Here is an 18001-nt window from a genome sequence, read left to right on the forward strand (position 1 = left end):
GGACAGATCTGTCACTGTATAACACGGGTGCAGTACTGGTGGGTCCAGGTCTGTCACTGTATAACACTGGGGTATAGTACTGTCTGTCACCGTATAACACTGGGGTGCAGTACTGGTGCAGACAGGTCTGTCACCGTATAACACTGGGGTGCAGTACTGTTGGAGAGAGGTCTGATGCCGTATAACACTGTAGTACAGTACTGGTGTGGACAGATATGTCCCTGTATAACAGTGGGGTACAGAACTGATGGGGACAGGTCTGTTACTGTATAACACTGGGATACAGTACTGGTGGGGACAGGTCTGTTACTGTATAACACTGGGATACAGTACTGGTGGGGACAGGTCTGTCACTCTAAGACTTGGGTATTGTATTGGTGGGGATGGGGGTGTTCCTGTATAAAATTAGGGTACTGTTCTGGTGGGTAAGTATGACTCTATTTAATAGTGGGCTGCAGTAGTGCTGAAGGCAGTTGTGTGTCTGTATAAGTGTGGCACTCCCTGTGCACTGACCCTTTGACAGAATGGCATACCCTCTGTAATACACTGCACGTGTCAGGCTGGATCTTGTGCTGAAATCACTAAAATAATACTTGAATCCACAAATCTTTCTGTCGTTTTGATGTGGAGACTCCTGTTGAGCCTAACTGGTGTCGGAGCAGGGTGAAGGGCTAGCTGTGTGAGTGGCACTTGTGGAGAATGCAGTTATGTTTCACCCTTGGTTGTAAATTTGCGATTTCTCAATTGTTCAATACATGTGGACTTTTCCGGAACTTTTCACAAAAGGAGACATGGTGCGCCTTGAGTGTAACAGGTTCATTAAAATTCATTTTAAAAATCCATGTTGTTATGAGGAAAGGAATAAACTTCATGAACAAAAATGGAAGCACTTCAAGGTGTCAAATCAAAAGCTGTCCTCAAAGTCACGCTGCTTCATGATTAGTGTCAATCCTGCCCACCCCCTGGTGAAAGGAGCTGATGGCTCTGGTTGTTTGGGGCATCAGCATTTCATTCTGAGCCTGTTCCTCGTCCTTGGCACAATCAGCAGGGCGTAGTGTAAGGACAGGGGCATGAACTGAGGACAGAAGTCTGCCAGTATGATCATGAAGCCTGTTCTTCCTGCCCTTCCAACCCGGTATTTTTTGGGAATTCCTCATGAGAGAAATTCCCACTGGCCGTAATGCTGGGAAGAGCTGGATTCAGGAACACTACGTGTGGCAAAACGACACCAGCTGGCAGCCTTTGGGCTAAATACAGATCAGGGCTGGCACTGCAGCCTTAGTAGATAATCCGGATCACTGGCTCAGAGTGAATGCGGTTCGCTGGGTTAGAGATAGTCCCCCACCCAGTGAACAGACTCTGGTTTGCTGGGTCAGGGATAATCCGGGTACCCAGCTTAAAGTGAGTCCGGAATGCCGGCTCAGAGTGTGTTTGGATCGCTGGGTCAGGGCTAATTTGAATCGCTGGCTCAGAGCGAGTCCAGATCGTTGGGTCAGGGTTAGTCCGCATCACTGATTCAGAGTGAATCTGGTTCGCTGGGTCAGGGGTAATCCAGATTAGCAGCTCAGAGTGAGTCCTGATCACCAGGTCAGGGATAGTTCAGATCACTGGGTCAGGGATAATCCAGATCGCCGGCTCAGAGTGAGTCAGATCACTGGGTCAGGGATAATCCAGATCACTGGGTCAGAGTGAGTCAGATCATTGGATCAGGGATAATCCAGATTGCTTCGTCAGAGCTAATGTAGATTACTTGATGATGGCTGATCTGGATCACTCGGTCAGAGTTTATCTGCATTACTAGGTCAGAGCTAATCTGAATTATTGGATCGGGGGCTAATCTGGATTACTTGGGTTAGGGCTGGTAATGTGAGAGCTCCCACGATGAGAGACCACAAAGGTGGAGATGATATAGAATAAACAGCCATGAGCACTGGAGTGTTTAGAGGGTCAGGGGAAGTTGGGGGTAGAGACTAGGATACATGGAGAATTAACATACAGTTAATTAACAGTGCACCAAGTTTGTATATTCCTGGTTACTGACACTGGAAAGGTAGCTGAGTTTGAACTGAATTGGTTACTCCATAAGGTGAACAGTAATTGAAGCTCCGATCAGGTCCGTCACTCAGGCAGAGGGCAGATTGTATCGATCCCAATCCCAGTCAGTCGGATCTGCTCCATTTGGGATCATGCTCCAGCTTTCTTCAGGTGGTTAGATAGACTTTCCATAAGATCTACTGAACTCTATCACTTTATCCAAAACAGAAAATATCAGAACTTCTCCCTTTGCCAGACTTTTTTTTTTCTTTTTGTTTTTTTTGGCAAAACCTTTCCCACTCTCCTCGTTGGTCACAGCTTGGTGAACAGTGGTTGGTACAGTTCTGAGGCACAGTCAAAGCTCAGGATGAGCTACACATCCCGGCATTTTCTGTTTGTGTTCAAGGTGGGAGGCTGGCCATTCTCTTCTGGAGTCTCCTCTTGTGGGAAAACCACAAAACAGAATTTCTGTCCATAATGCGTAACAGATTCTGAAAGAGAAGAGGACATCAGCTGGGTGGCTGTATAGTAAATAGGAACAGTTCCATACTCTCCTGCCTAAAGAAACTACCTGTCCGTATCCACCATGAGACTTCTACACATCTCAGGGGTTTTCTAAATTCTACCTCTCCTCAAAGGATAGCCCTCACTATCCCTGAAAGTGGTGGAGCAATCGGTACAGCATTCCTCAAAGACCAAACGGTGAGGACTGAAACTGCGCAGAGTTTTCCAGGCATGGTTTATACAAAATCCTACTTAGTTAGAGCACAACTCCTCAGAATAAAAGCCAACTGTGTTCAAGGTCATGGGTGTACACGGGAAGAACTGGGAGGCTGACCATTTCTCATCAGCATGGGTCAAATATCAGACTGAGTTGGACCACAGCTTTTGTAGAAATCTTCCATTATTTCCCCGTTCCTGTTATTGCCTTAATGAAGGATTTGGTTTGGGTGGGTAGGGAATCCGCATTATCTGATGGGGACTAATGCAGTACAAGGGGCTGGGGAAGGGAATGAAACCAAGGCACTTCACTCACTGATACAAGGGGCAACAGGAAACCTTTCAGTCACACAAGCCTGTTCCCTCATTGAATTAGACTGTAGTAGCTATGCACCTTCCTGACTTGCCTTAGCTCCATTTCCCTTATTCTATAAAAATCAGTCAAAAAGAAGAGAAAAACACTGTGGATGCTGGAAATCTGCAATAAAAACACGAAAAGGAGAAATCTATCAATCTCAAAATTTCAATTAAATTCAGCCCGTCCTATCAGTGGATCCTTAAATTCCTTTCTCTCACTTATTTAGCCAGCTTCCCCCTAAATACAATGTGTACTTATCCCCTCAACAACTTCCGGTTCTCTCTGTGTTTCTCTTGAATTCCTGATTGGAAATATTACTAACTGTTGCACATTTATATATTTATGGTTCTAGTACTGGTTGCAAGTGGAAACATCCTGTCTGCATCTACATCACAAAACTCTTCATCATCATAAAGACATTTATGAAATCATCTCTCATTTCCAGAATGAAAGAGCCTATATGTTGAATTGAAAGGAGGAAAAATCATTCCTGACAGGTAGAGCCTCTCCGTTCAGCTATCATTCAGTTTTTATTGCACCTGTTTCAAGTTCATTCATGGGACATTGGTGTCTCTGGTTAGACCAGTCATTATTGCCCAGAGGGCATTCAGAAGCAACACGTTGCTGTGGGTCTGGAGTTACATGTCGGCCAGACCAGGGGAGGCAGATGCCTTTTGGGTTACCAGCCCAGTGACATTACCATTACTCCACTGCCATTGTATTCAGGGCTGGTCATACTATACAAACCAGGTCATAGTTTCAAATTGATTAAGGATTGGTTATAAAAAGAGAATGGAAAATAGCGTAGGGCAGTCGACGTGGTATACTTGGACTTCGGTAAAGCCTTTGAAAATGCAGAGACGTGATTGAGGGTGATTTAGCAGTTTGGATTAGAAACTGGCTTTCTGTAAGAAGACAGCAAGTGATGGTTGATGGAAAATATTCACCTGGAGTCCGGTTACTAGTGGTGTGCCACAAGGATCTGTTTTGGGACCCACTGCTGTTTGTCATTTTTATAAATGACTTAGACGCAGGCATAGGTGGATGGGCTAGTAAATTTGCAGGTGACACTAAAGTCGGTGGAGTAGGGGACAGTGTGGAAGAATGTTACAGGTTGCAGGGGGACTTGGATAAACTGCAGAATTGGGCTGAGAGGTGGCAAATGGAGTTCAATGCAGCTAAATGTGAGGTGATTCACTTTGGGAAGAATAACAGGAAGGCAGAGTACTGGGTCAATGGAAAGATTGTTGGTAGTGTGGATGTGCAGAAGGACCTTGGAGGTCAGATGCATAGATCCCTGAAAGTTGCCACCCAGGTGGATAGTGCTGTGAGGGATTGAGTTCTGGAACCGCAATATCATGCTGCAACTATACAAAACGCTGGTGTGGCTACACATGGAATATTGTGTACAGTTCTGGTCACCCCATTACAGGAAGGATGTGGAAGCATTGGAAAAGGTGCAGAGGAGATTTACCCGGATGTTGCCTGGTCTGGAGGGAAGGTCTTATGAGGAAAGGCTGAGAGACTTGGGTCTGTTCTCATCGAAAAGAAGGCGGCTAAGGGGGGATTTGATAGAGACATATAAGATGGTCAGAGGATTAGATAGGGTAGACAGTGAGAGTCTTTTTCCTAGGATGCTGACGTCAGCGTTTTTGAGGGGGCATAACTACAGATTGGGGGGGTGATAAGAGTTAAGACAGATGTCAGAGTGCCCTACCTGCCAATGTAGTTAACTCAGCCACATTAGGGAGATTTAAATAATAGTTACATAAGTTCATGGATGATTTTGGGATAGTGTAGGGGGGTGAGCTGAGAAAAGTCCACAGGTCAGTGCAATATCGAGGGCCGAAGGGCCTGTTCTGCATTGGATTGTTCTATGTTCTAATATGAACAAAAGGGTCATTTACATGTTTGAGGCTGTGATGAGTGAGGTCACAGCAAGGATCAGTGCTAGGACCTCCGTGCTGTTGTAGTCCAGGTGTGAACTAAAGCCAGACTGATCCCTGCACCTGGGAAATGCTTTTTATTTAACATGAAGTATTCTCACCCAAGCTGATTTAAAGCCTTTCTGCCACTGATAACATACATCATAATTTCTCTCACTCTCCAGTTTTACCAACATCTACAAACTGACTAAGGTTCCAGTTCACATAATTTTCTGCTCCAGTCTCACCAATCACATCATTGAAATACTTTGGCTTCTTGCTCCATTGGATTCCAAGCAGATAAACGGGAACACCGGTCAATATGATGATGAGGGCAGTGCCACACACCACAGGCTCAGAGTAGAAACTGAAGACCAACAGGAAGGCCCAAAACAGCAGGTAAGCAACTGGGAACAGAAGGTTTACCTACAGCAAGAAGAACACAGACTGAAGTCAGTACAGAGGGTCACTGCAGCTTAACAGAGCGAGAGAGAGCTTTGTGGAGTCAGACGATAATATGTTTATACAGTGCTGGCCCAAGATACACTTTGGTATTGAGCCATATCAGGAGGTGTTAGGGCAGGACCTGGAAAGGAGATACTGTGGGCTTTAAGGGAGAGGATGGGGAACTAGGAAGGAACTGCAGAGCTCAGAACCTCACACACTTTGGGGTGGGACAGTAGAGACTGGGAACGTTCAAGAATTAGACAAGTTCAGAGAATTCAGCAATTGGTGAGGCTGGAGGAGGTAGCAGATGGGAGAGGGTTAGGTCCATGTTTAGTGTTAAACTCCAGATGTTGCTACACTGCAGGCTCACTGTAGCTCTGTGGGTAAACTAAACTGAACGTTCAAATACAGGATAGGAACATTTTGGACAAGCTTAAGTGTATGGGATTAGTTTGGGGGTTGATACAGGGCTATGAGAAGGAACAGAGCAGTGGGATTAGTTCAGGATTTGATACTGGGCTGGGGGAAAGTGGGGCAATGGGATTAAATTTGGAATTTGATACAGGACTATGGGGAGCAGTTGTGGATTTCTGGCATGCAGAGGGATCTTGGTGTCCTGGTGTGTGAATCAGGTTGAATGTCAGCACAGGATAGGAATGTGCAGTTATCAGATCAGTTGTGATCGTATTGAATGGGTGTAGCATGCGGGCCTACTCCTGCTCTTTAGTTCATGCATTTGTGAGTGTTAGCTACACAGTGAGGCACAGAGCCAGCACCAGCAGTAGATCCAAACTTTCATGGAGAATTGTCTTCACTCAGATTTTCCTCTTTGATCAGTTAGCCCCTGGGAAACTAACACAGGATGGGCTGAATGGCCTCAGTTGTGCTGTGGCTGGAGCTGGGCTGAACAGGTAGGTTGGCAGGTTTAGTGTGCTGGAAAAGAACATGTTAGAAACTGAGGCAGGAGACACAATTCTGATCCAGTGAGATACTGGGAGATGACGGGGTGGGGCAGAAAGATGAGAGAGAAAGAAAAATGAATGAGAATCGAGAGGTGTGAAGTGGAAAATACCAGAGCACATGTCCCTCACCTACCTTAATGGGTCGAGAAATGTTGGGCTTTCTCCAGCGAAGGATGAGAAGTGCAGTCACAGTAACCCCATAACACAAATAGTTAATGAACACCACATAATTGATGAGAGTGTAAATATCCGCAATGATCAGCATCAACAAGGAAGTGGCACACTATAGGGTTAATCAGAGAAACAATATGAACACCAGAGATAGACTAGACACTATAGACCCAGTCCTGCAGCACTGACCCTGCGACAGCGCAGCACTCCTTCAGCACTGACCCTCCGACAGTGCGGCACTCCCTCAGCACTGACCATCCGACAGTGCGGTGCTCCCTCAGCACTGACCCTCCGATAGCGCGGCACTTCCTCAGCACTGACCCTCCGACAGTGCGGCACTCCCTCAGCGCTGACCCTCCGACAGTGCCATGTCCCCTTAGTATTGACCCTCCAACAGTTTGGCGCTCCTCCAGCACTGACCCTCCGACAATGCGGCGCTCCCTCAGCACTGACCCTCCGACAGTGCGACGCTCCCTCAGCACTGACCTTCCGACAGTGCGGCGCTCCCTCAGCACTGACCTTCCGACAGTGCGGCGCTCCCTCAGCACTGACCCTCTGACAGTGCCATGTCCCCTTAGTATTGACCCTCCGACAGTGTGGCGCTCCTCCAGCTCTGACCCTCTGACAGTGCGGCACTCCCTCAGCACTGACTCTCTGACAGTGCGGCACTTCCTCAGCACTGACCCTCCGACAGTGCGGCACTGCCTCAGCACTGACCCTCCTACATTGCAGTGCTCCAACAGTGCAGCCCTCCTTCAGTACTGACCCTCCGACAGTCTGGTACTCCCTCAGCACTGACCATGCGACAGTGCGGCGCTCCCTCAGCACTGACCCTCCGACAGTGCGGCGCTCCCTCAGCACTGACCCTCTGACAGTGCGGCATTCCCTCAACACTGACCCTCTGACAGTGCGGTGCTATGTCAGTGTTAGTGTATTTGCCTGAATTATCAGCTTGTGTCAGTCTTTCGATCGCAATCCTTGACTCTGAGCAAACAGCACAACGTACTGACCTACACCTGAAAGTTTGCTTGTGATCTGAGGGTGCTGTGGGTTATTGTGTTTGTCAGCTTGAGTCTGACAGGGTTTGGGTACAGTTGGAGGTTTAGATTTGCCTGTTGCTGAGGAACATGATCCTTACCGAGCAGAGAAGAGCTGGGATGGGAGTGCAGCGTTTCATGTGAATCATTGCGAGCAGGCTTGGTAAGTGACCCTCACGGGCCCCTGCGTAACACAGTCTGAAAAACAAAACCCCAGTCAAACACAGGACAGGAATAGTACAGGGTTAGGTACAGAGTAAAGCTCCCTCTACACTGTCCCCTATCAAACACTCCCAGGAAAGGAATTGTACAGGGTTAAATACACAGAAAAGCTTCCTCTACACTGTTCCCATCGAACACTCCCAAGACGCTTATGAAAGATATAAAGTAGCCCATTTGATTGGCACCACATCTACAGGCATCCACTCCACAGGCATCCACTCCCTCCACCCCAACACTCAGTAGCAGCGGTGTGTGTACTATCTACAAGATGCACTGCAGAAATTCACCAAAGATCCTCAGACAGCATCTTCCAAACGCACCACCACTTTAAGTCAAAAAGTGTGGTGCTGGAAAAGCATCCAAAGAGCAGGAGAGTCAACGTTTCCAGAATAAGCTCTTCACTACAACTACCTGAGCTCTGAAATATTCATACTTGTATTTAAAGAAAGCAGGAAGTTGGGATTTGGGCTCAGTACAAGAATAAGGAGGTTGGGCAACACTTATACAGGGTGATGGTGAGAGCACCCCTGAAATACTGTCCGCATTGAAGGGATGATTGGAGGGGAGACAGTGAAGCTTCTGGAATGTAGAAGAGGGAGGAGTGATCTCATTGAGACCTACAAGGTTCTGACAGGGTTTAAAGGTCAGAACTGAGTGGCTCAGTGTACCCAGGAGGTCCCAGATATTGGGCTGATCATTTCAGACTGACAGGAGGAGAGCTGTCTTCCCTCAGTGCACCGTGAATGTTTGTAATGCTCTGTCCCAGGCAGTTGTGGATGCTGCATCACTGAATATTTTTAAGGCTGCAATCTTGGGGAATCGTGAGATGACGGGAGAGGACGGGAAAGTGGAACTGAAGGCTCGGATCAGCCTGGATTGTACTGAGAGGAGAGGTGATGGCCTAGGGGTATTATCTCTAAGTTATGAACCCAGCAACTTGCTAATGTTCAGGAAACCTGGCTTCAATTCAATAAATATCTAGAATTAAGAGTCGAATGATGACCGTGAATCCATTGCTGAGTATTAGGAAAAGCCCACCTGGTTCACTGATCACCTTTAGGGAAGGAAACTGCCCCCATGACCTGGTATGGCTGATGTGTGGCTCCACAGCCACATCAAATGGGGTTGGCTCTTAGCTGTAAGGGGATGGACAATAAATGCTGGCCATTATTGGTGCCCAGCTCCTGTGAATTAACAAAGTAAAATGGTGGAGCAGACTCGAAGAGCCAAATGGCTTATTCCTGCTCCGATTTGCTCTGTGTAGGAAGGTGGAGGCAGTGACTGTGGAGGGGTGAGTATACATGGCAACCCTGTTCTAAGCTGCCATTGAGCTGGCCAAGTTGGATATAATCCAGGAGATCGTGTCGCCTGACCCCACCTTGTTCCTATTCTCCTGCCATTGGTCTATCCTCATACCTGAGCTGAAAATGTGTTGCTGGAAAAGCGCAGGAGGTCAGGCAGCATCCAAGGAGCAGGAAATTCAATGTTTCGGGCATAAGCCCTTCATCAGGAATGAAGAAGGGCTTATGCCCGTAACGTCGAATTTCCTGTTCCTTGGATGCTGCCTGACCTCCTGCGCTTTTCCAGCAACACATTTTCAGCTCTGATCTCCAGCATCTGCAGACCTCACTTTCTCCTATTCTCATACCGCCCAGTGTTCCACCAGCCACTGTCATTGAATTGGATGATAAGAAGTTTGTATTTTGCCCATCAAATGGATGGTCTTTGTCAGGATGTAAAAGCTCAGAGGCACAGACGCCTCAGTAACCCACAGCACCATTTCCCCTCAGCACCCTCATCCCAGTAACCAGCCAGAAACTCCGCTTCAGAACAGGCCTGGGCTTGGGAACCCAGGAGCCAGCACCGGGTCCGGACTGGAGAGACCTGGAGGAGGTGAATAGGTATCCGTTGATTCCTCCAAAGGTTGACAGAGCAACAGAGAATGGCATGATCCACGGCATCGATCCCAACAGTTTCTCACCAAAGGTCTGGCAGAACAAAAAGAAGGTTTATATAGCAACTTTCACAGCCCCAGGGATGTCCCAGAATGTATCACAACCAATTGAACAGTTTGTTGAAATGTAACCATTGAGAAAGAAAACTGTTGCTGCACACTTTGTAAAGAAGGATCCTGACCCTCTTGGCAAGCATTGTGCCAAGGACTGTTTATACAAGCAATGAAGCTTAGGTTGCACATAGACCATAGTGGGCAGCACGGTGGCACAGTGGTTAATTCCCGCCTCAGGTGACTGACTGTGTGGAGTTTGTACATTCTCCCTGCGTGGGTTTCCTCCGGGTGCTCCGGTTTCCTCCCACAGTCCAAAGATGTGCGAGTAGGTGAATTGGCCATGCTAAATTGCCCGTAGTGTTAGGTAAGGGGTAAATGTAGGGGAATGGGTCTGGGTGGGTTGCTCTTCGGAGGGTCGGTGTGGATTTGTTGGGCCGAAGGGCCTGTTTCCAAACTGCAAGTAATCTAATCTAAAAAAAAATTCTAGCGCTGTACAGGCCCTTCGGCCCTCGATGTTGCACTGACCTGTGAAACCAATCTGAAGCCCATCTAACCTACACTATTCCATTCTCGTCCATATGCCTGTCCAGTGACCATTTAAATGCCATTAAAGCCGGCGAGTCTACTCCTGTTGCAGGCAGTGCATTCCCCAGCCCTACTACTCTCTGAGTAAAGAAATTATCCTGACATCTGTCCTATATCTATCACTCCTCAATTTAAAGCTATGTCCCCTCATGCTAGCCATCACCATCCGAGGTTAAAAGGCTCTCACTGTCCAATCTATTGTAGATGTCTCAATTAAGTCACCTCTCAACTTTCTTCTCTCTAATGAAAACAGCCTCAAGTCCCTCCATACCAGGCAGCATCATAGTAAGTCTCCTCTGAACCCTTTCCAGAGCTTCCACATCCTTCCTATAACGAGGTGACCAGAACTATATGCAACACGCCAAATGTGGCCGCACCAGAGTTTATACAGCTGCAACGTGATCTCATGGCTCTGAAACTCAATCCCTCTACCAATAAAGGCTAACACACCATATGCCTTCTTAACAACCCTATCAGCCTGGGTGGCAACTTTCAAGGATTTATGTACCCAGACACCAAGATCTCTCTGCTCATCTACACTACCAAGAATCTTACCATTAGCCAGTACTCTGCATTCCTGTTACTCCTTCCAAAGTGAATTACCTCATACTTTTCTACATTAAACTCCATTTGTCACCTCTCAGCCCATCTCTGCATCTTATCTATGTCCGTCTGTAACTTACAACAACCTTCATCACTACCCACAACTCCACCAACTTGTCATCTGCAAATTTACTAACCCATCCTTCTACGCCTTCATTCAGGTCATTTATAAAAATGACAAACAGTAGTGACCCCAAAACCAATCCTTGCAGTACACCACTGGTAACTGAGCTCCAGGATGAACATTTCCCATCAACCCCCACCCTCTGTCTTCTTTCAGTTAGCCAATTTCTGATCCAAACCACTAAATCACCCTCAATCCCATGCCTCCGTATTTTGTGCAATAGCCTACCGTGGGGAACCTTATCAAACGCCTTACTGAAATCCATATACACCACATCAACCACTTACCCTCATCCACCTGTTTGGTCACCATCTCAAATAACTCAATAAGGTTTGTGAGGCACGACCTACCCTTCACAAAACCGTGCTGACTATCCCTAATCAACTTATTCCTCTCTAAATGATTATAAATCCTCTCTTTTACAACCCTTTCCAAAACTTTACCCACAACCTAAGGCTCACAGGTCTATAATTACCAGGGTTGTCTCTACTCTCCTGGAGCAAGGGAATATTTGCTATCCTCCACTCCCCTGGTATTATTCCGTAGACAATGACAACACAAAGATCAAAGCCAAAGGCTCTGCAATCTCCTCCCTGACAGATGGACTGGAGCCCGAGGCTGTATAGATGGAGCTTTGGTTGGCACAAGACGTTGATTGGTCTGTGGACTCGTGACTAGTTGTTGATGGCAAGGCGTTTTGCCTGCTGATAACCATTTGATTGGTTCTCACGTATCTGATAGCTTGGGTACAGGAACAAGGTCTCCACCAGCACAGGATCTGCCTCTCTCTTCTCTGCAGTAAATGCCACTTTAAATCTGAGGAAACCCAGATAATCCCTCCTTCAGCTGCTGCTGCAAGCTGTGGCTTTTAATCGATAAATCAGAAACCTTCTGTGAGTGAGTGAGCCACCCTGTGCCTCCTACAAACCAGTGAACGTATTCAGAAAAATAAAAAAAAACGAACAATCAACAATAACCAGCTCAGCGGCTGTTGAGAACAAAGTTTCCTGAAGTGATTTCTCACGTACTGCCTGTCAGTGTTGTTTTTACCCTGTCTAAGTTTATCTGAGTGTGTGTAAGGGAGAGTCTATAAAGGAGTTACAATTTGATTTGTAGTGTTCTATGCTGATGATTTATAACTGTTTACCTTTAGCTAGAATCTAATTACTCAGAATCATAGAATCCCTACAGAGTGGAAACAGATTATTTGGCCCATCAAGTCTGTGCTATCCCAGACCTTGTTCCTCGTTCAAGAAAGGATCAAGACAAAAGATGGAAAATTATAGACCAATTAGCCTAACATCGGTTGTTGGTAAAATTCTAGAATCCATCATTAAGGATGAGGTTTCTAAATTCTTGGAAGAACAGAGTCTGGTTAGAACAAGTCAACATGGATTTAGTAAGGGGAGGTCGTGTCTGACAAACCTGTTGGAATGCTTTGAAGAGGTGACAAGTAGGTTACACCAGGGAAACCCAGTGGATGTGGACTATCTAGACTTCCAAAAGGCCTTTGATAAGGTGCCACACGGGAGGCTGCTGAGCAAGGTGAGGGCCCATGGTATTCGAGGTGAGCTACTGGGATGGATTGAGGATTGGCTGTCTGACAGAAGGCAGAGAGTTGGGATAAAAGGTTCTTTTTTGGAATGGCAGCCGGTGACGAGCGGTGTCCCACAGGGTTCAGTGTTGGGGCCACAGCTGTTCACGTTATATATTAATGATCTGGATGAAGGGACTGGGGGCATTCTAGCGAGGTTTGCTGATGATACGAAGTTAGGTGGACAGGCAGGTAGTACTGAGGAAGTGGGGAGGCTACAGAAGGATCTAGACAGTTTGGGAGAGTGGTCCAGGAAATGGTTGATGGAATTCAACGTGAGTAAATGCGAGGTCTTGCACTTCGGAAAAAAGAATAAAAGCATAGACTACTTTCTAAACGGTGAGAAAATTCATAAAGCCAAGTACAAAGGGATCTGGGAGTGCTAGTCGAAGATTCTCTAAAGGTAAACATGCAGGTTGAGTCCGTGATTAAGAAAGCGAATGCAATATTGTCATTTATCTCAAGAGTGTTGGAATATAAAAGCACCGTTGTGCTACTGAGACTTTATAAAGCTCTGGTTAGGCCCCATTTGGAGTACTGTGTCCAGTTTTGATCCCCACACCTCAGGAAGGACATACTGGCACTGGAACGTGTCCAGCGGGGATTCACACGGACGATCCCTGGAATGGCAGGTCTAACATACGAGGAACGGCTGAGGATCCTGGGATTGTATTCATTGGAGTTTAGAAGATTAATGGGGAGACTTAATAGAAACTTACAAGATAATACATGGCTTGGAAAGGGTGGACGCTAGGAAATTGTTTCCGTTAGGCGAGGAGATTAGGACCGTGGACACAGCCTTAGAATTAGAGGGGGTAAATTCAGAACAAAAATGCGGAGACATTTCTTTAGCCAGAGAGTGGTGGGCCTGTGGAATTCATTGCCGCAGAGTGCAGTGGAGGCTGGGACGCTAAATGTCTTCAAGGCAGAGATTGATAAATTCTTGATGTCACGAGGAATTAAGGGCTACGGGGAGAATGCTGGTAAGTGGAGTTGAAATGCCCATCAGCCATGATTGAATGGCAGAGTGGACTCGATGGGCCGAATGGCCTTACTTCCACTCCTATGTCTTATGGTCTTATAGACCCACCCTGTTAAACTATCACTGAAATTTCCCTGGCCAATCCACCTAACCTGCAGATCTTTGGATTGTGGGAGGAAACGCACACAGACACGGAGAGAATATGCACACAGAATTGGCTGGCTCATAGAAGACAGAGGGTGGTGGTAGATACAAAGTATTCAGCCTGGAGCTCGGTGACTAGTGCTGTTCCTCAGGGATCTGTTCTGGGACCTCTGCTCTTTGTGACTTTTGTAAATGACTTGGATGAGGAAGTGGGAGGGTGGGGTAGTAAGTTTGCCGATGACACGAAGGTTGGTGGAGTGGTGGATCGTGGGGAGGGCTGTGTATGTTGCAACTGGACATTGACAGGATGCAGAGCTGGGCTGAGAAGTGGCAGATGGAGTTTAACCTGGAAAAGGGTGAAGTGATTCATTTTGGAAAATTAAATTTGAATGCAGAATACAGGATAAAGGCAGGATTCCTGGCAGTGCAGAGGAACAGAGGGATCTTGGGGTCCATGTCCATAGATCCCTCAAAGTTGCCACCCAGGTTGATAGGTTGTTATGGAGGCATATGGTGTGTTGGCTTGCATTAGCGGAGTGATTGAGTTTAAGAGCCACAAGGTTATGCTATAGCTCTATTGAGCCCTGGCTAGACCACACTTGGAATCTTGTGTTCAGTTCTGGTCGCCTCATGGTAGGAAGAATGTGGAAACTTTAGAGAGGGTGCAGAGGAGATTTACCAGGATGCTGCCTGGACTGGAGGGCATGTCTTATGAAGCAAACCTGAGGGAGCCAGGGCTTTCTCACTGGAACAAAAAAGGATGAGAGGTGACTTGATAACGGTGTACAAGATGATGAGGCATAGATGCAGTGAATAGTCAGAGACTTTTTCCCAGGGTGGAAATGTCTATCATGAGGGAGCATAAGTTTTAAGGTGATTGGAGGAAGGTTTAGGTGAGATGTCAGAGGTGGGTTCTTTACCCAGAGAGTGGTGGGCGCCTGGAATGCACTGTCAGCGGTGGGAGTAGAATCAGAGACATTTAAGTGACTCTTGGATAGGCACGTGTAAGTTAGTGCAATGAAAGATATGTAGGCAAGTCTGATCTTAGAGTAGGATAGAAGGTCAGCACAACATCGAGGGCCGAAGGGCCCGTACTGTGCTGTGTTGTCCTATGTTCCACAGACAGTTGCCCCAGGGTGGGATCGAACCTGGGTCTCTGGCACTGTGAGGCATCAGTGCTAACCACTGAGCCACCGTACTACTCCTGCTATCCAAAAAATAATGATTCTTATTCAGTACAGAAACTTGGTCTCTGCTTTCTGTCATGTTGGATCTGAAAATTAGGTAAATTGGGAAATTTAAAAATCATTAACTTTGTAGAGACTAAAATGCACCAGTACGACCACTTGCAGGGCCACACTTCACTCTGGTTAATTCTTAATAACTAACTTCAGCATTTATTAGCATGTGTAATTTGTGTCCATGATGGTATCGTGTATGTTTGTGACAACCCCTGGAATAGTGGAACTTGATTCCCAGGGCACTAGCACAATGATACATCACAAAGCTTGGAGCTCTCCGTGGTAGGATTTGAAACAGAGGCGACAAGAATTTGGCTGGGGTTTTGGTAAACGTCAGGTGAAGGGAACGGCAGGTTCAGACATGCTACTGGAACAAGCAAAGCATTTCCTGCAGGTGGCAAAGCTGTCCCTGATCATCTTCAATGGTCTTTTAAAACCAGATGGATTAACTTGGTTAGTATTGCCAGAAAGATGGAGATTATGGAGGTATTAAAGTGACATTGTAGTCAAGCATTTTAGATAGTGAAACTTTAAGGTCAGGTGATATTTAATTGATATTAAAGTCCTTGAACTTGAGCATAAGGAAAGAATTTTTAAAAAACTGGCAATGGAACACTAAAGGGAAGAAAAAGAGAAGGAAAGAGCAGACAAAGTTCAAGAGGAATAGAAACAAAGAAAGGAAATGAGAAAATTAGAATCAGGAATACAAGAGAGGACTGAAGTGAGGCAAGCTGAGTTTAAGCTTAAATGAGGGAATTGAAACAGGAGATGTGACATGCTGATGCAGACTCTGGTGAGTAGGTGGGGAGTTGTCATTTCCAGTCCAGCCAGAGGATCTTTCAACTTGTACAGCTCTACCGAAATTGGAGCAAAAGGATGTGGAGACATTCTTCGTGTCATTTGAGAAAATTGTTTGGCAAATGAATGTGGCAAATGCGGAGTGGACATTGCTGTTGTAGAGCAAGGTGACAAGTAAAGCACAGGATATTTATGCTGCACTGTCTGAGGAGATTTCTTGGGATTATGACGTAGCGAAGAAATCTATACGGCGTGTATATCAGTCAGTGACTGGGGCGTATACATAACGTTTCCAAAATGTAAGGGAACAGTCAGGTAAATGTACATTAAAGTCAGAAGGGATAAACAAAGTAATTTTGAGAGGTGGATAAGAAGCTGATTGCACACAGGAAGCTGTCAGTGAGATCATTCTCTCAGAGGAATTTAAAAATTCACTACTTGCCGTGTTAAGACGCCGTGCTGAGGATCAGCGAGTTCTAGCTGCAAGTCAGGCAGCTACAATGGTGCTCCCTTTCTGACGTTTTATTTCCTTGTGTTTCAATGCTAATGAGCAACACAGAAAGCTCTGACTTCACCTGTCTTGTTAGCAGTGTTTAGAAATTTTCTTCCTCACACACTCATCCAATTCCATAAATCCAGTCCTTGCGTCATTACCCAATGGGAATAGCATCTTTTTGTCTCCCCAATCCAAACCTCTCATTCTCTTGTGCACTGCTATCTGATCTCCCTCCAACCTCCTGTGTTCCAGGGAGAGTAACCCCAGCTTCTCCAAACTCACCCTCTCACTAAAACCCCTCAGCCCTGGATCCATGATAAATCTCCTCTGCACCATCTCAAGGAGATTCACAGCCTTCCTAAAGTCCAGCAATCTCAACTGGCTGCAATGTTCCAACTGGGACCTAACCAGAGGTTTAGAAAGGTGCAGGGTGATGGTGCAAATTTAACTGGGGCCAGGAATCCAGGACATGAGTACAAATCCAAGCACAGCAGCTGAGGCCATTGAGATTCAATGGTTAAATATGGTATTGAAAGCTAGTCTTTCAGTAACAGTGATTATTCAGTGACAGATTGCCCTGGTACCACTCTGGGTCAAAAATGCCCTTTTGGGAAGGCAATGTACTTCCTGACCCGGTCTGTCTCACGTGTGAGCACAGACCCACAGCAATGCGGTTGACATTGTGCAGCCTCGAACTGGGCCAACAGTTAACAATCAGGGAGGGGTAATAAATTTCCTTTGCAAGGTGCTCTCTGATTGGCTCCAGGGTGTGGGTAGACCTGAAATCACCAATCCTTCTGATAATAAATGGAACTTGAGGAGCTCCTCACGATCAAGAGGGAAATCCTTGCTCTGTCCTCACTTGGTAACCTTGTGGGAAATCCCCAGAAAACTCAAACAGTTGGCTCCACTTACCACAGCGACCGCTCCAGAGTGCAGCAACTCCTGGGGGCTCATCGCTGTGACATACGCCACATTGGAGAACACATACACAAACGTCACCAGGGGGATGGAGATGAAGATGGCCCGAGGAATATTCCTAAAAAGAAGAATGGAAAACAGTTCAGAATAACAACATCTGGAACATCAGGAATCCAGAATGTGGTTTCAGCAGGTTTCGGACAGTCTCAGTGAGCAGGTGAGAACATCGAACAATCCAGCGCAGAACAGACCTTTCAGCCCTCGATATTGCGCCAACCTGTGGACTTTTCTCAGCTCATCCCTCTACACTATCCCAAAATCATCCATGAAGTTATCTAACAATTGTTTCAATCTCCCTAATGTGGCTGAGTTGACTACATTAGCAGGTAGGGCATTCCACGCCCTTACCACTCTCTGAGTAAAGAACCAGCCTCTGACATCTGTCTTAAATCTATCACCCTTCAATTTGTAGTTATGCCCTCTTGTTCAATCTGAAGTCATCATCCTAGGAAAAAGACTCTCACTGTCTACCCTATCTAATCCTCTGACCATCTTGTATGTCTCTATCAAATCCCCTCTTAGCCTTCTTCTTTGCAATGAGAACAAACCCAAGTCTCTCAGCCTTTCCT

At 46.4% G+C, this 18001-nt stretch overlaps 1 protein-coding gene across 1 annotated transcript in view; it reads right to left on the reverse strand.

The window, feature by feature from the left end:
- Nucleotides 1–2406: 2406 nt before the first annotated feature.
- Nucleotides 2407–18001, reverse strand: part of slc7a10a (solute carrier family 7 member 10a) — a 114478-nt gene continuing 98883 nt past the window's right edge. The window contains exons 7-12 of the mRNA XM_060838317.1: nucleotides 17367–17490; nucleotides 9761–9864; nucleotides 7756–7852; nucleotides 6580–6729; nucleotides 5286–5463; nucleotides 2407–2525 (exon numbers count right to left, since the gene is read on the reverse strand). Coding sequence (XP_060694300.1) covers nucleotides 2407–2525; nucleotides 5286–5463; nucleotides 6580–6729; nucleotides 7756–7852; nucleotides 9761–9864; nucleotides 17367–17490 — 772 coding nt within the window. The remainder of the gene's footprint in view (nucleotides 2526–5285; nucleotides 5464–6579; nucleotides 6730–7755; nucleotides 7853–9760; nucleotides 9865–17366; nucleotides 17491–18001) is intronic.

Source organism: Hemiscyllium ocellatum, chromosome 17, assembly GCF_020745735.1.
Source record: "Hemiscyllium ocellatum isolate sHemOce1 chromosome 17, sHemOce1.pat.X.cur, whole genome shotgun sequence".
In the NCBI taxonomy this organism is placed as follows: domain Eukaryota; kingdom Metazoa; phylum Chordata; class Chondrichthyes; order Orectolobiformes; family Hemiscylliidae; genus Hemiscyllium; species Hemiscyllium ocellatum.